At 36.0% G+C, this 25,686-nt stretch overlaps 2 protein-coding genes across 4 annotated transcripts; both read left to right on the top strand.

Moving 5' to 3' along the window:
• The first annotated feature begins 649 nt into the window (after positions 1 to 649).
• Positions 650 to 10,696, top strand: LOC127987089 (carcinoembryonic antigen-related cell adhesion molecule 1-like). Of its 3 annotated transcripts, none has more exons than XM_052589383.1 (6): positions 650 to 792; positions 1,170 to 1,473; positions 6,760 to 7,095; positions 7,861 to 8,202; positions 8,534 to 8,667; positions 8,850 to 10,696. In XM_052589383.1, exons 2-6 carry the CDS (start codon positions 1,422 to 1,424, stop codon positions 8,913 to 8,915), a joined length of 930 nt encoding a protein of 309 aa, XP_052445343.1. In that variant the 5' UTR covers positions 650 to 792; positions 1,170 to 1,421; the 3' UTR covers positions 8,916 to 10,696. The 3 variants fall into 3 exon arrangements, with proteins under 3 accessions (XP_052445343.1, XP_052445342.1, XP_052445344.1); XM_052589382.1 differs by having other exon boundaries at positions 650 to 830; XM_052589384.1 differs by having other exon boundaries at positions 683 to 754.
• Positions 10,697 to 21,924: 11,228 nt separating this feature from the next.
• On the top strand, positions 21,925 to 24,890 carry LOC127988057 (junctional adhesion molecule 3B-like). The gene is made up of 4 exons (XM_052590570.1): positions 21,925 to 22,195; positions 22,588 to 22,923; positions 23,277 to 23,381; positions 24,173 to 24,890. Exons 1-3 carry the CDS (start codon positions 21,925 to 21,927, stop codon positions 23,372 to 23,374), a joined length of 705 nt encoding a protein of 234 aa, XP_052446530.1. The 3' UTR covers positions 23,375 to 23,381; positions 24,173 to 24,890.
• The last annotated feature ends 796 nt before the right edge of the window (positions 24,891 to 25,686 follow it).

Genomic DNA, 25,686 nt, shown 5'->3' with positions numbered 1-25,686 from the left:
GATTTTCAGATCTGGTTCGAGTCAAAATATTATTATAAAATTTTTAGAAAGTGTCTAAAATGCATGCACATCACCGATCTGTACATAGTAGTATATAAAAGTTGAACCTAACACTGTTAAAATGTATGGAACTGTTTGCTGAAATAACCTCAATATAAAAAATAATAAAATAAAACCTATTGTGGTGTCATTTATCAAATGCATGACAGATAATTATGTAACAATAATTGTCTTGTCATGCTATTAGAAAAATACTGATACATCCTTTTCATTTCCTTTCTTGTACTCTAATGATATGAAATAATCAAAATATGTTAAGATTATTTAAAGCTTAATCTGAAGACCTGATCCTCTCTCTATGGATAATCAACACAATTAATTTACTAAATATAGTGGGTTGCTCCTCTGTTAGCCTACAGATCAGTGAAACCGTAATGGACAGGCAACATTTTTTACCTCTTCTGTGCATTATAATAAATGCTTTGTAAAACTGCACAGCGTTTTAAGCTTTTTTTAAACAACATACTCCATCCTACACAAACTATGAAACATTTCCTATCATGTTTGTCTATGAAAGACGATCGAACCAATCAGAGTAGGTATTGGGGGAGGGGGTGGGGCTGCCTCTATATCTGCAGGCTGCAGCCGGGTGCTTCTCAATTTTCCTGCCTGGCTTCTGTTTCCTTGTTTTGCATTTTCCGTTGGCAGGTGGTTTTGTGTGTTCTCTCTCTGTTTGTGGAAGGTGGAGCTGCAGGTGCTGTGGGTTACTGTGATGAATTGACTACTAAGAAGGTCCTTCTTTCCCAGTGTGGTTTTTGCTTGAGCTACAGGTCTCTTTAGCACCAGGATTTTTTTTTTTTTTTTTTTTTTTTTTTTTTTTTTTTTGCCTTATTCATGTATTATTTATGCTACTACTGTAATTTTATATTAAATTTGTATTTTCTTTAATTTTTTTTTTGTATTTGTTTTGAAATATTTTTTTTTATGTTTATGTTTGTATTTTAATAATTCTTGTCTTTTATACACTTACATTTTATATTTTTAAATATAATTAAATTTAATTTTTAATATATATATATATATATATATATATATATATATATATATATATATATATATATATATATATATATATATAATTTTTTTATTATTTGATTGATTGATTACAGTATGTGTGGAGTGAGAGCCATGGCATTAAAGAAAGCTGCCTGCCAGCCACTGCTTATGGGACAAAGGACCTGCTGTTTTTTTTTTATACTCTGGACACTCACTATACGTCATCGCTCAACCTTCCAGTGAGGCTCCAATGTCACTTTCACTTGAACAAGTGAAACATTTGCATCGCCATTAAAGCAGAAGAATATAAGAACACTTTTATTAATCTGACAAGGCATTCATTTTCTAAAGGGAGAAGCTGTGAGATGAAGCTTTTCTTTCATTTGTTCGCCCTGACCTTGTTCTTTCTCGACAATGGTAAGACCTTTGTTTGTTAAAGTTTGTTGCACCGGTTTCTGTGAGCTTATAATAGGCTATGTAGGTTTGTGTTGACTTTATGATTAGGCTGAGAACAGCACCTAAGATCAGATAATTCATCATATGCACATAATTTAAGTGGGAGATTCCAAAAGTAGGACTAAAACATATTTATAGAAAAACATGGAGCTAATAATTTTCTCAAGTATTTTAATGAGCAATTCATCTATGCAATATAGAGAAAGGGGGTAACAATTTGAAACAGGATGTTGAAGGATATATGTATTCTACCTGAGTATATCAATATAAGAGGGCTTAATATATTCATTCAATGATTGATACGTTCATTTATTTTTACTTCATTTGATCATTTTTATAATGTATATGGGGAGGCGTGACAAAGGAGTTGAGGAACCAAATGCAAGGCTTTATAACATTATCATTTTAGTATTTCATTTAGTCATATCATTTATAATAATAATTTAAACCATTTATATACTAATTTAATTGATAATTTTCTTGATTTGATTATATATATATATATATATATATATATATATATATATATATATATATATATATATATATATATATATATATTCCATTGTTGTTTGGTCTCTTTGGGATTGTGTGGTTTCTAATGATATTTGCTGTTAAGAGAAGGAGAAGATAATATCTATTTTTTTTTTTTTTTGAGTTCACTGGATGATATTTTGAATTTTCCACTGCTGTTGTTTGTGGTAATAACACTTACTGGATTTCTGCTGGTCAGATAAACTTTGGAACGTACGCTGTAAAGATTAAACAACAAACTCTGCTTATTTGTTTTCATCCGTTTGTCTCCTGACTTTGCTCTTCACCAGCTTTACACCGTAAACTTCTTGGCTAATAGAAGACTTAATACAGTTTTGACTACCAGTAAAGTCTTGCTGTTAACAAGTGTTGGACAGTAACACTTCACTTAGTAACGCTTTACAGTAATTTGATTACTTTTTAGTAACTGAGTAATTTAACATGTTATAATTTACAAAACAGCAATTAGATTATAGTTCCAAGACGAGGTCTCTGGGTTACATCATTGCCAACAGAATGTAGTTTTATCATCTAGAGGGTGGAGCACATGCAGCGTATAATTACTGATAAAGTGCCTGCAAGGTGGATAATACCAACGAAAAACTCAGCATGGAGACTCCTGCCAAATAGAAATATCTAAATATCTAAAAACAAATTAAGTGTTATTCATCTATTGAAAAAAAGCATCAACTACAACTAAAATAACAATAGACTGTATAAAAACATGGACATAGGGAGTTTGACGTCACTTGTAGGTTTCTGAAGAGCAGTTTTTAAGCTTAAAGTGGGCGGATCTGGCTGTCGCCATCTTGGCAGTGCATCACCGTGTGTCACTCCCGGATAAATAAAAATGTGCAAAGATGTGGAAGCTGGTTACTGAAGCCACGCCCACCTAGCTCGACGGCAGTGTCAGCAGCTGCAATCCACCTGTCAATTAAGTGGCCACGCCCTTAATTATGCATAACTTTAAGGATTAATATAATTTAAAAGTATTTTAAATTAGAAAATATTTTCTTTATTATTATCACAGTTGTCATGAAAGGCGAAATCAGTTATATAGCCTAGTGTTGTCACGGTACCAAAATGTAAGTATTCGATACTGATACCAGTGGAAATCCACAGCTCTCTATACCAAATTCAGTACCAAGCAAAACACAAAAAACATGCTAAAAAAAAAAAAAAAAAAAAAAAAAAAACCTTTATTTTAATCCAAACTATGTGCACATTTAATTTTAAAGGGCTTATGCATTTTAAAGCCAAGAATAACAACTAAGAAAAAAGCCCAGAACTGCTTTTCTGACCATTTTTACATTCTCTAACAATGGATATTTTAGATTCATAATTCATTTAAAAGCCTCTGGCATGTAAAAATAGTAATCTTTTTTTTTACCTTAATATAAGTTATAGGAGCATTAAATAGTTAATAGAGAAATGTAATTTTATTATTCTCATTATTTTAGCGTTAGCCTCGCTTATGCTAATGATTAACTACTCTAAGAACAGCATTCATTGAAACCCGACATTCAAATTAAAATATTTAATTCCATTCATAACAGAAGCAGTGTTTCCCACAGCCTTGCACTTCATTTGTGGTGGCTCTTATATGCAAATTCATTTTCTGCCAGCAGGAGGAGCTTGTAGAGAGTGCGAGAGCGAGGTTTCCCGGTAACGGCTGCGATCACAAACGCTGCTCAGGCATTACAGGCAAGATGAACACCGGTACTAAAAAAAAAAAAAAAAAGGTACCGTAACATTATAAAAAAATTAGGTACCGACTTGGTAATGAAGTACAGGGTCTTTTGACAATAATATTGTAAATATTATTACACCAAACTGTAAACTTTTTTTCTGCTGTAAAGTTGGGCGTTTTGACATGGGGAGTCTATAGCCCCTTTCACACTGCGATTCCGGCAAATACACTGGTAAAGTGTCCCGGCAATTGTTCCCTGGTCGCTAGATTTTGCACTTTCACACTGCCAGTGATTACCCGGGATATGTGCGTGCTTTTACACACAACCTGTAAAGATCCCGTAATGACACGCGACATCAGGGCATGACGTGTAATGTATGAGTCGAAAACGTTAGGCACGTTATACTTTCACTGAAGCTAGTGTACGATCTCAGCGTCGGCACGGATAGTGAGGAACTAACTGATCTCTGAGTCATTCCAGTTTAGACATATTTTTTCATCGCAAACTTTGATCTTCATTCAAAACACCTGGTAAAAGAGTTGCGCGATAACGTTCGTCATCACTACGACATGGCATTAGATCTGGCTTTTGTTCACACAGCATTTGTTCCGGGACTGAACCTGTAACTAGGTCCCCGACCCGGGTTCAATGCCGGAATCAATCCCGGGACGTGTTTGCTTTCACACAGAAGGTGACCCCGGCAATGTTCCGGCAATTTGCTGGGTCTGACATGCAGTGTGAAAGGGGCTTATGGGTCTGACTCGCTTTTGGAGCCAACCTCTAGCGGCCAGTCGACATATTGCAGTTTTAGTCTCTTCCGTGATGTTTTCACAAGGTTACCGCTTGTTTATATCGTGTTTGTAGTGTTGAGCAATGTTGATTACTGGAACATAATGGCCAATAATGCTAAAAAAAACCCGGGAGCTCCTGTGCAGCACTGAAATTATGCGTGCTCATGAATCCTCTCATTATAACACACAAAATATAGAAAGACTATATATTATAATAGAGCTTTGTGAGACTGCAATACACAGAGATAAAGGGAGAGTCCTTTGCTAGGCTGAGAAGCAAACCAGTACACAGTCTATGCTTGCATTTAGGGATGCACCGAAATTTCGGCCACCGAAAATTTTCGGCCGAAAATGGCCTTTTCGGTTTTCGGCCGATAGACTTTTATCACCGAAACAACACGGCCGAAATGTTGTGATGACGCAAACAGAAACCGCGACCTGAACGTGCAGACCACGAGCTCCCCGCGACATTCACTTAACACCAGTGAGAACATTCTCTCTCTTCGTATTCCTTTATTCGCAGCACTAAAACGTCTCCTAATAAAGAGATTAAGACGGACCACGAAGTAAAAACAAAGAAAAGTACAGTCTTATAGAGTCTGTTAGCACACGTCTCACTGAGATCTTTTCGGATCCTCTGCACTTCATCGCGAATGTGCTTGATCCGCGTTATAATGACCATTACTTAGATGCGGAAATAAGGCAGCGCGCACGAGAAATGATCCAGGCCGCACTGGATGCGGAGAAGCGGCAAGCGCAGGAGACAGATCAGAGCGCAGAAAAGACTCGTCTCTGCACCAGATGAGTGGCATGCACCATCGTTGTCTGATATGTTCAGTGAAATTCTGCAAGAAAGTGCCTCAAATAATAATAATACGTTGGCTATTTTGTTCTTAGGCTACTATATATATATATATATATATATATATATATATATATATATATATATATACACACACACACACACACACACACACATATGTACATACATAATTTCAGATTGTACCCATATTTATGCTAGATTTTCTGCTAGATTTCTGCTTTAATTTGATAACAATGTTTATTTATGCCCTGGCCCTATTTAAATACACTCTCTCACACATTTCTCAAATGTCAGGCAGATGACAAGCTCAACTGCTCAACAGCTAGATGGTTATCTGTCTGAAGTCCCCATCCCCAGAAGTGACAACCCTCTTGCCTATACTGGAGAAGTGATGCACTTTCTAGTCCTACAGAGAACAATTTCAAATGCACTTCACCTAAATGCACTTTGTTTTTATGAGAGAACTGTTCATTTTAAAATCTTTCTGCAGGCCAGTAGGCCAGTACATTATTATTAAATATACACATGAGAGGGATTCATTTTTGGTTTGAATTTTATTTCATACTGTGCATTGTTGCAATATGCTTAATAAATATTTGCATCATTTGTAATTATGTATTTTTTTTTTTTTTTTTTTTTATAAGTTATGTAATTGTAATTATCTTTGAAACTTTATTAATTTATGCAATTGCAATGTCTTAATTTTAGTAAAGTTAGTACACGGTCATAGCAATAAATGCAATGGTACTAATAATTGGCATAATTTCTTTCGGTGTTTCGGTTTCGGTTTTCGGCCTTGGTTTTCTCTTTTTCGGTTTTCGGTATCGGCCAAGAATTTTCATTTCGGTGCATCCCTACTTGCATTTAATTAAATATAAAGTGGTTTGTGAATGTTGATGCTTTGAGCGTTTATGCTGAGATGTTGTGGATGTCCAGAAAAAGTAATGTAACAAGTAATGTGACTAAATACTTTTGAAATAAAGTCATCAGAAAAATAACTTGATTAATTTTACAGTGAGTATTCAGTAATCAGTAATATAATGACATTTCAGAGTAACTTGACCCATACTGCTGTTAACAGGTTTTGAAAATGTGACTATTTTGCTGAATAGTTGTCCTGTTACCAGAAAAACTGGTATATTTTTTGTCAGGATTTGCATGGCTTCAGGGGCAGGATCTGATATGGAGGCGTGATCTAACAGTGTGGATCATCTATGAGACTCATGTCTGTCTTTCTGATGAGTCAATGTGTGAATCAATGATGTTCTTCTGCTGTTTGGTTGCATGTTTTAATCCACAGATGTTGTTCTACTCAAAATCTTTGTAATGTGTAGGGGGAAAAAGTATTTCTTTTTTCACAGCACTATTGCATGTTTTTCTTGGCTTATGCTAACTGTTTGTTCTTCAGGTGTGTCTGGTGTAGGATCAGATAAACTGTCGGTGTCTGTGATGGAGGGAGATTCAGTCATTTTTCACACTGGTGTTGACACAAAATATCAGGAAGATATTAAATGGTATTTTTTTGACACTCGCATCGCTCAGATCAGTGGAGATCTCAGTAAGATCTGTACGGATGTTCAGTGTAATGAAGGGACTGAGAGATTCAGAGACAGACTGAAGCTGGATCATCAGACTGGATCTCTGACCATCATGAACATCACAAACACAGACTCTGGACTTTATGAATTGAAGATTATCAGTAGTACCAGCAGCAGTGAAAACATTTTCAATGTTACTGTCAGTGGTGAGTGATTAATGATTGTTTAAATGCAGTATTATTTTTAAAGTATTATTAATGCATTTATTGATTTTTTTTTTTTTACCTGTATATTTACACAGTATTTTCCCAATCTTGAAATTACATCTGCAGTGCATTATTAAACAGGTTATTTTGATTTTAAATTAAAATCTAATTTAAACCAGGATGATAACTATTATGATATTATATTACTGTCCACACCAACACACAATAGCATTAAGATCATTAAAAATGCGGCAGTTTTTTGGTCTGCCACTTTAAATGCTGGAGACCTTTAAGCAGGATGGATTCTGATTGGCTGTCAATGTTTTCATTGTTATTCAGCTGAAAAAATAAAAATAAAAAATAAATTCTGAAAATGATTCCTACAACATTTTTCCTCTGTGCTATTATCATTATAGATGCTGTGTGGAATCTTCACAATTATTGTTATTGTTATACTTGTTGATAAAGGCCTTAAGTTATTTCCATAATTTTAACAGTTAATTAGTTTTTCACTAAAAGCTGCAGTTTAAGCTCGGATGAAGTTGAAAGTAAACACGCCATCTCTGACCAGCTTCTATTATAATCTATTTGAATTAAGATTTGATATGTAAAGTGTGTTTAAGCACAGTCCAGAATGTTTTTTTTTTAGACCAAAAGTCAAAAAAGGGCTTGTGCAATTGCTGTCAAGTTCACAAATCTTTTATGTTGTGCAGCATTTTGTTTTCCCCCAAAAGTTCCTCCAGCAGCTGTTGGTTTGTGTTTCAGGTGTTTCTGCTGCTGAACGAGATGAAATGAAGAGAAAGTCAGTGAAGAAGGAAGAATCTGTCACTTTAGGATCGGATAAAACAAAAAGTCCAAATGATGAGTTGAAGTGGTATTTTAATGAGATTCTCATCGCTGTAATCTCTGGAGATCAGAGTAAGATCTGTTCAGATGATGAGTGTAAAGAGAGATTCAGAGACAGACTGAAGCTGGATCATCAGACTGGATCTCTGACCATCATGAACTCAATGACCACAGACTCTGGAGAATATAAACTACAAATCACCAGCAGTGTCAGAAGCAGTAGAATCACCAGAATAAAGATATTCAGTGTTAGAGTCAATGGTGAGTGTTACTGTCATTGGTGAGAAATAAAAAAAAAAAAATTGCTTTAATTAAACTAGTACGTGCTGGAATGTGAATGTTAGTAATAAGAAAAGTGGAAAACTTTAGTCCATTTTCCTGTCAGCATGGCTTCCTGTTGATCTCACAGTGATCGGATGCTGCTGTTGCTAAAACAGGTGCTTGCCATTTATCAGTTAAATCCGTTTCATATAACTGATGACAAAAGTGAAAAAAATAAATAAAAATAAAGTGTTAATATAAGTACATTATATTGTTAAATACTGGATGGATTATCATTCACTGTCTAGTAATAATGCCTGTCTGTCTTCAGCTGTTCCAGATCCAGGTCAGTCTTCAGCTGCTGTAGCAGGAATAGTTATTGTTGTTCTGCTGGTGGTTGCTCTTGTAGCTGCTGCTGGTGTGATTTACTGTCGCCGCAGGAGACATACAGCTGTACCACAGAATGTAAGTATTGCATACTGCTGATCTGACATAAATATAAATGCATACAGAAGACTGTGTGAAATATTTAGGGAAAGAAAACCTCTGTACGAGCAACAGGAGAGGAAAAAAAAACCCACACAATTCCGAGTCTCTAGTAAATGGTGTTTATACTTTTTACCATTTGTGAATGTGTTTTCTTACAGGACATAGATGCTAATAACTCGCAGCTCAAAGAATCCAAAAGATTGAGTGGCACGGAACATCAATGAATCAGACTCAGGCCAAGGCTGCCAATAAAACAAAGTAACATAATTTATCATTTTGATACTTTCAATTGAAAAGGACATTAAAGAGAATTAAGAAATTATTTAAACAAAGCAACATGTTATGGATCAGCAAGGACTATTTATTAGAGGTGTATTAAAGCTGCAAAAGTGATCCAGACAGGAACAGAGAGACATTATCTGTTTCTTGTCTTTGCACTATAACTGTCACCTGGTTTGACATTTCAATTATTTGGACTTGCCTTGCATTCAATGTTACTGACAGAACGGGCTGTGTTTTCACACAGTCTCATTCTGGAGCACAGTCTGCTCTATTGTTACTGTCAATGGTTTAACTGGTATTGTTGCTGTTTCTGGGAAAGATTGTATCATTACATTGTTAATGTTTATGATTTAAACAGCACTGTGCTTTAGTCATCAACTCTTTCCACCCACCACCAAACCAAACCCAGAACCAAAACCAGCCTTAATTAGCTTGGAAGTCCGTTGATTTGTTTGGTGAAAAACTTTGATGAGAGTATTTATGATGTGCAGTGCCTGTAACTGGAACCATACATGACACAGACTCTGGTAAATGCTGTTACTTACACTCAGAAAATGTTTCATGTGATGTTTGTCAGGAGGAATTTTACAGAATAACTAACACAGTGATTTTACCAAGTACAACATGTTCCTGGATCAACATCCTTGTTGATCCTGGAACAAAATTCCAAACAACCAATCAGAATTAAGATATAACTTTTCAGAAAATAATTGTTTTAGGCTTGCAACCAAGTGCTTCTACACTCTTGTTAATCAGCTATCATTTCCCACTGCTTTTAGGAATAAATTATGGGTAAGGTAAGGTTTAGGGGTAGGGACTGGGTTAGATCTATATTTTTTGGATAATAATGTTTATCCAGGATCATCAAAAGGAACATGTCTTACTTGGCAAAATCACGGCGACCAATTAACACACATGTATACTGGATAATGAAGGTAAAAGTGATGTGGCCAGTTATGAATATGCATCTAAAGTATAGTAAATCTTCATATATTTGATAGATATACTGTACTGTGTTTAACCTAAAAAAGCCAAAGACTGAAATTGCAACATTCAGTCTTACCTGTAGTTGCAATTAAATAACATGTGCTGTTTTATGAGGTGCTGATTTGTTCTTTTATTTTATTTGTTGGCATTTGAGGGGAGATGTTTGGCATATTCAATAATGAAGTGTGTTCAGCTGTGAATGAGTGTGATTGATTATTTTGTGATTGTATTTTGCTGATGTGTTTGTCCTGTAGAATATTTCCACTGTTTGAAGACGATTGCTTTCACTTCAATACTCCTTGGTTCTTTCTTCTGGCATCCCTCTTGTTCCTTTTTTCCTTTTTGGGGATTTGTCTTTTTGTCTGGTGCTCACTATTGTAGAGGTATATCATGATTTTTTTTTTATTTGTTTATGTTATGTTAATATTTTCAGAAAAGTCTCTGAAGTATCATAGCTAATATGCTGATCCTGTAGCACCGATTTTACCATCAACCAATATGAAGTTGACATCAATGCTAATGCTTTTACTCCTGTGGTCTGCTGAACATTGGCAACTGTGTTTGTTTTTGCTGTCAGTGCCGTCTCCACCTCTATTGTTCACTGTCCTCTGTGCTGCTGCTCTGAAAAGCATTATTTGCATACTGCACCCTGTTTCCTGGTTACCAGTGAACAGTCAATTCACTGACTCCTGCATGAAGAAGCCCAACAATAAAAACAGCCAAAGAAGCACAACAAGCAGAGACTTCAAGCTCTTTCTTCTCCATGAGGCTCCTTGCTAGTAATGTGAGAATCAAAGCCTTTCTCAACTTTAAATCAGTTGAAACAATTACTTCTTTGAATGATTGACTCTTTTGAATCGGCCGAATCTGGTGACCCCTGCTGGTCAGAACAGTGTGAATGCTCAGGGAAACTCAACTGGGTGTATCCATGTTGTATTTTAGGCCACATCTGAAATAGGTCATACCATTGATATTACCACGAGAAGTTGATACTCTAGAAAACCTTGCTCTTTCAAGGACATATATTCATGTGTGGTGTAAGAACAAAAACAAAATGTTTAAAATATGCTATCTGGGTGTCTGAAGGTGCAAAAAGCAGAGGAAAAGACAAACCGATTCGATTGACTGAGTCGTTTATGCTGGAACAGTTTTTATGCTGGAACATTGCCATAACAATGAACTATTTTTTTTTTTTTTTTTTTTTACAGTAGTGCTCTCATTATAACGTTAGCATAAAACGTTAGCAGTTAATGTTCTTCATTTCTGTTGTGAGCTGCGCGAGCTTAAGATGACCAGTAGAGTGATGCATTTGATAGCAGGTTTTTAATCAATGGGATTCAACTAATTTCATTATTTATACAACATAACGTTAATATTCAGACTTACAGACTATTTGCAAAAAGGGCCCGAATGCACATGAACATATCTGCGGGGCTCTGAATGCAAACTCCTTTTGTGGACACTTTCTTCCCTAAACAATGTGCAGAAACATGGCAGCTAAACTCTAAATATTCACAGCGTTTTAATATAATGGTCTTCTCATTATAATAGTATGTATACAGTCATAGTTATTAATATTCTTCATTGTAGTTTGTCTTGCTCGTGCTGCGCGGTAAAGAGATAATCACCGTAGTAGTACAATGAAGCGCTTGACTCAAAACCAAATGCATCTTATATCAGGTAAATAATATATCCACGATATATATACACCGACTGAAGTGTTTTGAAATCACTTGTACCCTACATGATCGAAAAAATCCAGTCTCTGCCTGTGTCAGTTTGAGTCTTGGTAAAGTTTTAAAAGATGCTCCTCTGTCAGTCACGGATTATGGAAAGTGAAACATAAACCTATAAGGGTGGTTGGATTTATTCACGCACTTTAAAATATTAATTTGAAGCTTCTTTTTTTCAGATTCTTACAGCTTTATCATAATAGGCTGTATATTAACTTATGGGGAGAAAAAACGGTAGTTCTATGTGAAATCAGACATTTGAGCTCCCCATATAGTCAAAATGGCATAATCAATAACACCCCGCGAATATTCAACTGTTAGATTGGTAGTCGAATCAGGCTCCTCGAATCAAAGCATCAATTCGTCGACTATTCATCCCTAGTAAAATTATTAGTTTATTAGGTAAGATCCTAAATCCTTAGCTTGTTAACACAGTGTCGAACCAGCAGTCTCTGTACAGTATATGTGTGTAAAAGCTTTCATCTATTTTATGTTGGATGAAGGTGAAGGCCACCATGGCGCTACTGTACCGTGAATGAAAGTGATAACAGCAGAAAGGTGTAAATACAAATCTCAGATACTGGTCAAATCTATTATTATCAATCAATCTATAATAGGTCTGAAAAGGTCTGCCTTGAAAACCTGCAGGAAATAAAACAAAGTAATATGTGTTTAATTAAGTGTTTATTATAATATAAACAGGCAAACAGAGGCAGATGTTTTATTTAATTCATAATATTGGTGCATCGGTGGTTCCTTTAGGAACTTATTTATTGTCATTTATTTTACACAGTAATATGGTTAGATTTATTATATCATCAGTATAATATACATTGAATAAATATATTATTATGTGATCAGGGGCAGATTAAGGTGGTCAGTGGCCCCTAGGCTGCTCTTTGTGTGAGGCCCCTCTTAAAGGGTAAGTTCACCCAGATAGCAAATTTATGTAATAACTCCCCCTCATGTTGTTTCAAACCCGTGAGACCTCTGTTTATCTTCAGAACGCAGTTTAAGATATTTTAGATTTAGTCCGAGAGCTCTCAGTCCCTCCATTGAAGCTGTGTGTACGGTATACTGTCCATGTCCAGAAAGGTAAGAAAAACATCATCAGAGTAGTCCATGTGACATCAGAGGGTCAGTTGGAATTTTTTGAAAGCATCGAAAATACATTTTGGTCCAAAAATAACAAAAAAGACGACTTTATTCAGCATTGTCTTCTCTTCCGTGTCTGTTGTGAGAGAGAGTTCAAAACAAAGCAGCTGGATATCCGGTTCGCGAACAAATCATTCAGTTCACCAAATCAAACTGAATCGTTTTAAATGGTTCGCATCTCTAATACGCATTAATCCACAAATGACTTAAGCTGTTAACTTTTTTAATGTGGCTGACACTCCCTCTGAGTTAAAACAGGATTTTGTGAGACTGTGATTGGTGAATACTGGTTCCTCTAGAGTCTAGATGATTCTGCAGGTATAAGAACATTTTGTTCATTTTAAGTTTAAATGCATAAATCTGAAGCATTCTGAGAGCAAAATCAAGAGACTAGACCAGTGGTTCCCAACCTTTTTCCTTGGGGCCCTCCCTATGTACATATTTAACAATCCGGGATATATATATATATATATATATATATATATATATATATATATATATATATATATATATATATATATATATATATTAGTGCTGGGAAAAAAATTAACCGCATCCAAAATAAAAGTTTGTGTTTGCATAAAATATATTTGTGTGTGCTGTGTATAATTATTTTGTATATACTATATACCGTAAAACTTCAAATAATAGCCGAGTCCCAAATAGACGCCTGTCTCTTTTAAACGCCTGGTGTGACGAGAGGTTTGGGTAAATAAAGGCCGGTCTCAAATAGAGGCCTGGTCTGTTTCAAGCGTGGGAAAAGCTGGATACGGAGCGGCTGAAAAATTCCTTTAAGGTATGCTTGCGCGCGCGTGTGTGTGCGCGCGAGGGAGAAAGAGGAGATAATATATTTCATTGACTTAAGGATGTTATCCTTAGGTATGTGGCCTGACAGTAGCTTCTGATGGAAGTGAGGATCACCATTGTTTCAAAGAGGGAGAGCCGTGCGCAACTGTGCGAGAGCTGTTAGTGCAAGCAAGGCAGAGTTAGCGGAGGCTGGAGAGGGAGAAGTGGAGGAGAGAGCGATGTGGAGGAGGAATTCGCCAATGAACTTGTAATTGAGGATCGCGGGGATGATGATAGTGATGAATAGAGTAATTTTCTATCACATGATTGCAGTTGTTTTACAGGGTAGCCATCATTCTTTCTTGTTGATATGTTTCGGGCAACAAGTTCATATGCTCAATGGATTTTAGCGGTAACTTCTATTGTTCTGCCCATTGCTGTCACATCGTTTCGTTTTTTATATATTTTTTTATGCTGCCAATAGCCAAAGACATTTCTTACATTAAATGATTTGTTAAACACATTAAAATGAATTATAAATAAAACGTAGTATAATGTGGTAACCTCCTGCTGTCATGCTTGAACATCTCAACACTAAATTAAAGGCCTGTCTCTTACAGACGCCGGTCTCAAATACAAGCCGGTGCAGTTCGGCGGTTTGGGTAAATAGAAGCCCGGGCTATTATTTGAAGTTTTACGGTATATACAAAATTCCCGGTTCGGTTCGATACACTTGTGTCACGGTACGGTTTTGATACAGCAAAAAGAAAGAAATGCCAGAGAAATTTCCTTGATTTCTTTTTTTAAAAAACTAACATAATAAAGTGTGATATTTTTGAGTAATTCTGGAGCTATAATTGATTATTCTAATGAGCATATAAAACAAAACAGCTTCTTGGAAAAAAAATTAAATTGTGGTAGATATAAACCAAGGTTTATTTTATTTCAGATCAACATTTGAGGGCAGCAATTGTATTCATGTCAAAATAAAACCGACGTAATGTTACTTGAAGGCATTATAGCCTACTATTCCTGCCAAACTTTCATGGTTCGGTTAGTGTTACTACAGTAAATCCATGGTGAATGTTGCAGATCTGGACACTGGATAGTTCATTCACGGCACAATGTTTCTTCCTGGTTTCCACGCGCTGTTTGATCCGTTAATAACGGAGAAATGTGAATGTTTCTCTCTAGAACTCGCAGCGATTTTATTACTTCTGTGGCAAATTCAAATGCTTTCTGTACAGGATCTCTTATTAGCGCTGTGTAGTAACAGCGTCGCATGATCACGATCGGCTCGCGTTGCCCTGGTCCAAAACTGATAAACGGTCCGTCAACCACACAATAACGAGCAGTTTATGTTTGCCATTTGATGTTGGGCACTGTTGTGGTCGCGTCAGCGTCTCTTACATTATGAGCGCGCTTGCCAAGTGCAACGCGCCTACATTTGAAATAACGAAATTGTAATTGAAATTGGCATTGTTAGCATATGATTTTTTAAAAACTTTGAAAACATATTTTTATATAAAATGATTAGTAGAACATTTTATGCATCTTTATTCACCTCAAAGCATATCCGCTCCCGCGCCCCCCCTGTGAACTCTGGCGCCCCCCTGAGGGCGCGGACCCCAGGTTGGGAACCAATGGACTAGACCAATAAATAAATATTTGCTCTTTCTTAGTAGTGATTTATTTATTGGTTGCATAAATGTGAATTTGATTGTAGGGTACAATTTTCAATATATAAATTCTTATAAAAGCTACAATGTCATTCTGTCAAGAGCAGGGAGTGATCTTTCATCTCATCTTTTGTTGGTTGTTTATCATTTATGCTGACACTTAACCAGTGGTGTAATGTAACAGACTAAAAATACTTCGCTACAGTACTTGTTTTTGAGAGTATCTGTACTTTACTTGAGTATTTACATTTCAGACAACTTGTACTCCTTTTTTCTTTTAATTTGATTAAAAGAAGTCACAATTCACAAGGGGACATATAGATTGTTCTGTTTGATACAGATACATAACATAAATACCCAAAAATAAAAACAAAAATACATAATTATTGAAAGGTATTGTTAGCTCGGAGCAGAGCAAAAAAGGAATCAGTTCTACTTTTTGAGTATGAATTATCATATGCAGTAAAAACAACAATACTCAAGCACTGCCCGCTTCTCTCCCGTCTGATTTCATGTGAGTCTCTTCAGACCTTTGAACTGTACATTAATTATCAGCTTTTAGAACGTTCGACCTCCTAACAGAACTCCTTTTCATAAATTGAATATACTGTAAAAATAAAAGCACTAATAAAAAAATAAACAACGGTCTTAGTTGACTCTAAACTCTTCCTAGTCGTATTAAGTGGAAACAATAAGTGCTCTCTCTATATTAAATGTGCAAATAGAGACCAATTGTTATTCAAGCCTGATGGCGCGGTGGTATAGAAACTACACAACCTATTAAATACTAGGCCTACATATTAATAACAGCTTAGATATGTTATTTAGCCATTATTTGCGCGGATCGGGGAGTCGCTCTCAAAACTTGGGGTTTTAAAATCGAGTGCGCGTTTTACTTTCGGTTTCGATTTAACGATGCCGCAAAGTCTCAGCGGAGCATTTATTTATTCTACAATACAAGACTTACATTTTGTCAGATGCTCTGCAACGTATGCTCCTTTGATGCTTTTTTATGGAACAGTGAGGGTATTTTTGTTCGCGCTGAAGTAAATTAAAAAGCAAGCCTGTTGATTAATCAGCGCTTGTATATGATAGATCATTATTATACATACAAAAACTCAAAAGCACAACAATGAATATTATGATGATGATGAATATTGTGAAGAGTTATTGATGATGACTGAAACAGATGGACGAGCTAGAAACACTGGTTTACATGTGCACATTAAAGGGGGGGTGAAAGGCTCGTTTTCACTCAATATCCTGTTAATCTTGAGTACATATAGAGTAGTACTGCATCCTTCATAAATCCAAAAAGTCTTTAGTTTTATTATATTCATAAGAGAAAGATAGTCTGTACCGATTTTTCCCGGAAAAAACACGACCGGCTGTAGGCGTGGCATGTGGGCGGAGCTAAAGAATCACGAGCGCGAATAGGCTTTTGTTGAGAGCATGTGGAAGCTGTGACATTACCGTGAGGGAAAACCCATCATCCAAAACAAACCATGCCTAACAGTCAGATTCAGCCGTTTATTTATGATCCAGAATCAGATCCCGAGGCTGAAACTGAACGAGAGCAGCAGCAGCAACGACTCGCTCCGAGCGGGGCTCGAACCCGGGTCTCTGGCATGGGAGGGGACGCATTAACAAGGAGGCAGATATATTTGAAACAGTTTTACTCACCGCCTGCGGTTCCAACACACGATCGTGACCCTTTTTCTTGGGATTGCATCATCCTTAAGCAGACATGGGGACTTGTGACTTGGTGACTTGGACTCGAGTCGACTCGAGTCGCTATTTTTATGACTTGAGACTTGACTTGGACTTGTAAGTTAAAGACTCGGGACTTGACTTGACTTGAGAGACGATGCCTTGAATGACTTGCATGTTAATCACACCATGTTTTCAGTTTAAATATAAAATATATAAATAACTTTTAAAAATAAAGTTGATTACTCAGCTGGAGCGCAGGTTGAGAATAGTGTCGTGACTGGATCAGGACACTATCATCAGTCATGTCCTCTCTACCTTACGCACACCACGCCCACTTAGATCAGATATCACATCACATCAACATGTCAGCCTGAGGGGTACCGAGGGTCATCGCTTTTGTCTTCAATAATTTGCGCCTAAAAACGCGTGGAAAACGCTGGGTGCGCCGCTTTCTCCTTCTTTCCAAAGCGCTCGGGCAGTTGCGCCCCTGAGGCGTCTTCCGTTGCTAAGCAACCATGCCGAGCTCTCTCCGTGACATGCTCTCTCCATGAAGACGCGGACATTTCAGCAAAAGATAAATGGATTTGCAGTTCTAAAAATCGCTTGCACTTGCACATGACCTGCGGCTGCGGTTAACTCGAACTCGATGAGGTGTGGACGCGCCTGGAAAACGAGTGCATCGCACCGCGTCCGCGTCACGACCGCGTTGCTTCCTTTATGAGGGCGCATACCGCGCGCCTACATTGGAAATAACGAACTTGCGCGCACAAAAGACGTGCTATGTGAACGCCCCCTCACGATCCGCTAGCAGGCCGTCAAACGTGTTCCAAAAAAAACGCTAGGGCTGGGCTTGTTTCATTCTGAAGCATAAGTGAATGTTTGAATCTTTTTAAATAGTTGTGTTTGAGTCCCTCAAATGTCCTCAGTCTGAAAAGATGCATCTCAAAATCATAGTCACTGCTGGAAAGGGTTCAAATATGCAAAGATGCTGGAAAACTGAAGAATCTGCAGGACCTTAAAGATTTTTCTGAAGACTGCTGCTCAGTTTAACTGTTCAGAACAAACAAGGGACTCATGCACAACCATCACAAAACAGAAAGACAGACGAGGATCATCAGGTTACAGAACACAGTACTAAGAACCAAGGGTTCCCAAACTTTTGAGTGGGGTAATTTTAATAATTTCAGCATTTTTTTTTGTCTTGTGGACTAAATGTTAAAATCTTTTATGTGCAATATCTTACTCAGGACAGTACTAAATAAAATATAACATGCATTTAGTAAGATCTCTCTTATTTTTTGAAAATTACTCGCATTTTCACAGATTCTGCAAGGGGTGCCCAAACTTTCGATAAATGTAACAAAGTTTAATGTTGTATGTAAACTATGTTTGCGAGAGAGAGGTGTTCAGAGAAGAGTCTGTTGGATGTTTAGCTGTTATTTGTTTAATGGACTCAGTGTTGAAAATGTAAAACATTTCAAACACTGTTGGCAGAAGTGAAAAATAAATAATTTTATGAAGTTACAATTTTGTTTGATTTCATGATGTATTTTACTGAACATGAGTATTTACAATGCAAATCCAAATTATTTTAATTTAATGACAGTTACTTGTATCTTGTCTTTTAACTTTATTAAGATCAGATTCTGCAGGTAAAATTACAATAATAAGGTGACTTGACTTGGACTTGACTTGACATAGCTTGTGACTTGACTTGACTTGACTTGCCCAAGAAAAAAATGCTTGGGACTTACTTGAGACTTGAAGGTTAAGACTTGAGACTTACTTGAGACTTGCACATGTGTGACTTGGTCCCATCTCTGTCCTTAAGAAATAAACGATGTGCAAATCCGGCATCAAACTGGGCCTTGTTTGTAAAACAAGCATCTTCGAAATGCAGGGAACAAACAAAAACACTTGCACAACTCCGTTGATGCTCTGTAAAAATAAACTCCATCCACTTGTCCCTTAATGCTGTTTTTTTTTTTTTTTTTTGGTAATCTGTGCAGGGTTGTCTTGCCCTGGCAACCAAAAACACACTTCTTTTGTGACTTTTCGTGACGCTCTTGCTCTGATCAGTGAATCGCTCTGATCAGTGAAATGTCTGTGCTGCTCAGCCTCGCTATATGGGAGCCCACGCTCTTCCGGCAGACGTGCCCTCAGGACCCATATAAGGAAATTCCGCTCCATCTAACGTCACACAGAGCCATACTCAAAAAAAACTTTCCGAAACTTGTGACAAACCGGAAGGAGTATTTTGGGAACAAAAATACTCCTTCAAATGTACAACTTAATTTTTGAAACTTTGTCCATGTTTCGCATTAGCATTAGCACTCTTTAACAGTGTAAAAAACTCAGTATGCATGAAATAGCATTTCACCCCCCCTTTAAAACATCGAGAACAGTAGCAGAAGCACAAAATGAAAATCTGAGCTGTATGAACAGATGAGAGACAAACATTTAGAGTGAGTTGCACTATAACTTTAAACACAGTTTAACAAATCAAGGCCTGTAATCCAAAACTGTGATAAAAACTTGTCCACCATGATTTGCTATTGTAATTTAAAAACAATAATGTTAATATTCAATTTTCTTATTCTTATTATTATGATAGAAATGTCCACTTTAAACAAGCACATATCCCAAAACACAGGATATTCACACTAAATATTCCAGGCTATTTGATACACTGAAATCATAAAACATCAATTGGACTGGGTCTGAGTTTCTTCTTCAGAGGACTCATCAGACAAGTCTTCAGTGTCATCAAATAGGAGAGCTGGATTTACATCTACAACTCCAGATTGACCCTGTGCCATATATATATATATATATATATATATATATATATATATATATATATATATATATATATACTCACCTAAAGGATTATTAGGAACACCATACTTATACTGTGTATAAGTACCCCCTTTCGCCTTCAGAACTGCCTTAATTCTACGTGGCATTGATTCAACAAGGTGCTGAAAGCATTCTTTAGAAATGTTGGCCCATATTGATAGGATAGCATCTTGCAGAGATTTGTGGGATGCACATCCAGGGCACGAAGCTCCGATTCCACCATCACTCCCAAAGATGCTCTGTTGGGTTGAGACCTGGTGACTGTGGGGGCCATTTTAGTTCAGTGAACTCATTGTCATGTTCAAGAAACCAATTTGTAATGATTCGAGCTTTGTGACATGGTGCAAGTTGCTCTTCTATCAGCTTGAATCAGTCGGTTCATTATCCTCTGACCTCTAGCATCAAAAAGGCATTTTCGCCCACAGGACTGCCGCATTGTGGATGTTTTTCCCTTTTTACAACCCTAGAAATTGTTGTGCGTGAAAATCCCAGTAACTGAGCAGATTGTGAAACACTCAGATCGATATATATTTTTTCTAGTAATAGATTTCAAGGTCAAGGTAACCTTACACTAACATTCAGATATTTCCAGTCATCTTTCGTGCACACACCAAATACTGTATACAAAAGCAGCCATGTTGAGTTGAGACAGTAAATATGTTTCTATAGGTTTCTATATGGGTTCTTTATGTATAAACACCTAAACTAAAGTAAGAAAGCAGAAAATAAATAAATAAATAAATAACCATAATGATTTGTGGAAATCCAAACCAGGATATTTAACAAATACCCCCAAAAAATAAATGATAAAATAAATTTCTTTCAGAGATCCAGCAAAGAAACCCTCAGCCAAGATGGAAAAAAATAAGCATTTGTGATGATCAAAAATAAGTTAATTGAGGAATGCCTGGAATACTGAATGATGAAACTGATTTCTTAAAAAGGTATATAAAATATAAATTCTGTCAGGTCACTTTAGACTCATGTTGTGCATCAAAGTGTTATTTATATTTTTAATCATCCTACTTTTCCCCTCATGGTATTTCATGGGTTTCATGGGATTATTGTTTGAAGACTTTTTGTTAAATGATTGAATGAAGAAATGTTTTGGACAATAACTTCCTGTCGACTGCTGATCATGATATTCTTTCTGAGTTCAGTACAAGTGTGGCATGCAGTTCTGCACTTGTTCTTCAACACTTGTTCATGGTTGCATATGTTTGAGCATTTCCCTGTTCAGTGATTGACTTCAGCCCTCACCCTGTCACCATCTGGGCATGATTTGTTTTATATCTCTGTGTTTGGGAATCAAGTGGATGAATTGACTGACAAGTAAGGTCTATCAAACACCAGGTTTTTTAAATGTATTTATTTTATTGCACATTTCATTTATCCATTACTTTTAAAGGCTTTTTTTTTTCTCTTCCATTTTGATTACCCTAATAAATATCTACTTTTGGGTCAGTTAATTTACTTGTGTCCTCCCTATCTTTGTTTTACTCTCATGCTTCCCTCAGGTTGTTCTTCTTCAAGGTTAAAGTATAGTAGTTGTAAGATATGTCAATAAACGGTAGGTTTACTTCTGTACCTCATCATTAGAAATTCCATAGGGGCTACAGATTATTAGTTTCACTTTCAACTAGTTAAATAACTGCATCACCATCATAACCACCAGCAGAAGAACAGAACGCTTTTGTGAATCAGAATCTCTATTTGTGAAGGGAAAGTGGGGAAAATGATGCAACTCTTTAAATTGCTCGCAGTGATCTTGTTTTTTCTCAACGATGGTAAGATCTTTATTTCTTAAGGATTATTTAAATATAGATCTAGGGCTTGTGATGGGTTATGGTTAGGACGACAACAGTGTAAGACTAACTATAAGTCTGTTTGTCTGGTGAGTGAAACTGATGTTCTTCTGCTGTTTGTTTTCATGTGTTACAACATGAAAATGATGAATAAATGTACTTGGGCTAGTTTTTTTTTTTTTTTCTTCTTCAGGTGTGTTTGGTGATGTTTCAGATGAAGTGTCAGTGTCAGTGATGGAGGGAGATTCAGTCACACTGATTTATGTCGAAACAAATAAACAAGAAGATATTAAATGGTATTTCAATGACACTCAAATTGCTGAAGTCACTGGAAATCACAGTAAGATCTATACAGATAATCAGGATAAAGAGAGATTTGGAAATAGACTGCAGGTGAATCAGACTGGATCTCTGACCATCACAAACATCACAAACACAGACTCTGGAGAATATAAACTACAGATCAACAGCAGCAGTGAAAACATCTTCAATGTTACTGTCAATGGTGAGTCATTAATGAATGTTTAAATGCAGTTATATATATATATATATATATATATTTTATACAATTATTATCATAATTATTCTTTTTGCATGTATATTAATTCACATATAAAATAAACTATTTCCATCTTCAAGCTGCTAGTTTTATCAGTCTTTACTTTTTCACAAGAGACTTAATATGACAGTGTCTAATCTAACCATCTCTGATCAGCTGGTAATCTGTTTAAATAAGGATTTTATATAAAATATGGATGTAAATCATGTTTTAGCACAAACCAAAATGTTTCTTTCTGGTTCAAAAGTCAAGAAAGAGTTTGTGCAACTGCATTCATGTTTATAAGTCTTTCATGTTGTGTAGTTTTGTTTTTCCATAAAAAATCCCCTGTGTTTCAGATGTTCCTGCTGCTGAACTACATGGCATTAAGAGAAAATCAGTGAAAGAGGGAGAATCTGTCACTTTAGATCCTGAAATAGTAAAAAATCCAAATGATACAATGAAATGGTATTTTAATGAGATTCTCATCGCTGAAATCACTAGAGATCAGAGTGAGATCTGTTCAGATGTTCAGTGTAAACAGAGATTCAGAAACAGACTGAAGCTGGATCATCAGACTGGATCTCTGACCATCACAAACACCAGAACCACAGACTCTGGAGATTATAAACTACTGATCATCAGCAGCAGATTCAGCATCGTTAGGAATTTCGGGATCACTGCTACTATCGATGGTGTGTATATAATTCAGTCATTCAATGCATGTTCCTTTGAGGAAAAAAATAAAAAATAAAAAATGTTCATTGTTTCTAAATCAACCCAATAACTTTTTTTTTTGTTGTGGACCATTTAAGAAAGTGAGCTTGGACATTTTGATTGAGGTTATTAAAATGAAAATGCATAATATTACATTACTTGCTCTTGTGCTCACAGTGAAGTGATGTTGTTTTAACTGCTGTTCCTAAAACAGATGCACATTTATCAGTTAAATCAATATCATATAACATGGTTCAGATATTTGTTAAATATGGGTTGGATTATCGGTCCCTCTTTAGTAATAATGACTGTCTCTCATGTTCTGTTCCAGTCTCAGGTTTGTCTGCAGGTGCTATCGCAGGAATTGTGATTGCTTGTGTCGTGCTGAATACTGTGTGTGGTGGTTTCAGTTTGGTGCTCTTCCACTAACATAAATGTAAGTTGTGAAAACTCACCTCTTTTATTTTCAACATCACAGAAGCAGAAATTTAGTAGTGAGGCAGAATCAATACAATCAAAAAAGATCCGTGTAATGCTTCACAATTCAACTTTCAGACAATATGGTGCAGATGCAAAAATGCAAAAATGAAAACAAACATCAAAATTGACATTTTCTTTACTTTTTTAAATTGTACTTTTGTTAACATGTGACTTCAGAAATGAGGATTTGAATGAATAAAATCTAAACAATTTTAAATGTTTACACTTTCTTTTTTTTTTTTGCTTAGAATTTGCGCTGTGGGCTGTACCACGAGGATAACAATTCGAAATGTTGCATTCATGTTCTCATCTGCTTTCCTGTGCTGTAGCCTGTCCTTTATTAATACATTATATTAATACATATACAGAGTTTTAGCTTTTTAATTTATGCCACTGTCTTCGTCCAAGGAGCCACGTATTTTCTTTAGGGGCACAAAACACTTAACACGCAATTTACAAGAAATTGCTTTCATATTCGGAGCTATTGAGTTTGTATGTAAATATAATCCTATATGTTTATTATTAATGAGGTGTGTCCTCCAGTGTCACTCTTTTAGTAGGATACACTAAATAATAATTGTGATATTATTTATTCAAAGTGATATTTTCTGGATTCACAACTTAGCATACATAAAATTGAAAAAGGAGAGAAAAGGGCATTTACTAATTTAAATATTTAAGAAATGAACAATAGGAAAACAACACCAAGTCTTCAGGTCTCTTATTTGTTAATCTGTTTTCTTACAGGAATATGATGTACTAGCCGCCTGGTCCAATTATTATTGCTTTGAGGAGGAGGCACTGGCTGTTTATCTTGGGTTATTTTGCAAGTAAATGTATCCTAATTTAAGAATGTTTCCGGATCAGCTGTGAATAGCATGGCTTTTGATATGTTGAGCTAAACCAGAACCAAAATCAGTCTTTAATGATCTTGTTAATACATTGACTTATACTGAAGTTGGTGAAACACTTTACTGACAGTAGTTATCATATTCAGTGCCTTTAACTGGATCTATTAACACTAAATGCTGTGTTAAATCTTGTTACTCTAATGTTATTCGTTTGGTTCACCATTTTAAGTGTTCATCTCTTAAACTTAAAACAATAATAAAAAAATAAAAAAACATATGTTTCGGTCCTATTGTATGATGACACATCATTTAATGTCAACTATAAAAATATATAAAAACAACTTTACAGCAGCATCTTCAAGGAGACTCTTTTCGCTGTATACGTGTTACATTCATGGACTTTTGAGTTTCCTTATTTGGTTATTTCCCTGTTCTTGTTTGGTTAATTGATTAATCCCCACCTGTCTCCATTCACCTGATTACTTCCCTCGTGTTTAAATACCCTTTCTTTTTAGTTCCTCCTCGTCCGTGACTGTTGTAAGTTAAGTTAATGTAGTAATGTATTGTATGGTTATGTTGGATGTGCCATTGTTCTCCCGCGATCATTAAACGATCCCATTGATACATCTTCTTCCTCGTGCACCTTCATTCGCAAACCAGCAGCCGTAACAATACGCATACATTACGCATTTTGTCCACCCAAGAAAGGTTTGGGAAGGTGAAACCAATATTTTTTTTAAAACTGGGTCCCAGTATGGATGAATCAGAAAATGCTGCCCTTGCAATATACTATATAACTATAACATGGGTTTTGGGGGGACACGCCTAACTATGACTTCAATTATAACCGCATGATAATGCTCGACAAATTGGCAGACTGAGCATTTTTACATGGTATACACAGGTAATACACAGGTAACCGTAAAATGGCTTCTCCTTTCAGACAAACCAACTGTTATGTGCTGCTGTTACAGAGAGACAGTTTGAATCAAATAGACAGAGAAAACACTGCAGCAGTTCTTACGGGTTTATGTAAATTCTATTGAATAATGGAGTAATATGGCATAGTTTATGAATAATAATTATTAACATTAATCTTAAAATCACCTGTTGTTTAGTGCTGTGATGATGTTTTAGCAGCTGATATATTTAAAACCCATCAGATGGTGCCACTATACACAATGAATGAAAGTGATGACAGGAAAGTGTAAATATGAGTCAAAGATATTGGTAAAATCGATTACTAGTCAATCTATAACAATGATGATAATAGTTTCATATAGTTATCGTCACAGATTCAGGTTTTTCTTTAGTCCTCTTGTCCGTTTTTATTGTAAACTGCCAAAAGTGATCAGATGTTTTATTTAGTTCATTATACTGTATGCTACACATCTATGCAATTGATATTCC

Source organism: Carassius gibelio, chromosome B22, assembly GCF_023724105.1.
Source record: "Carassius gibelio isolate Cgi1373 ecotype wild population from Czech Republic chromosome B22, carGib1.2-hapl.c, whole genome shotgun sequence".
NCBI classification, from domain to species: Eukaryota; Metazoa; Chordata; class Actinopteri; order Cypriniformes; family Cyprinidae; genus Carassius; species Carassius gibelio.
This window is presented reverse-complemented; position numbering and strand designations above follow the sequence as displayed.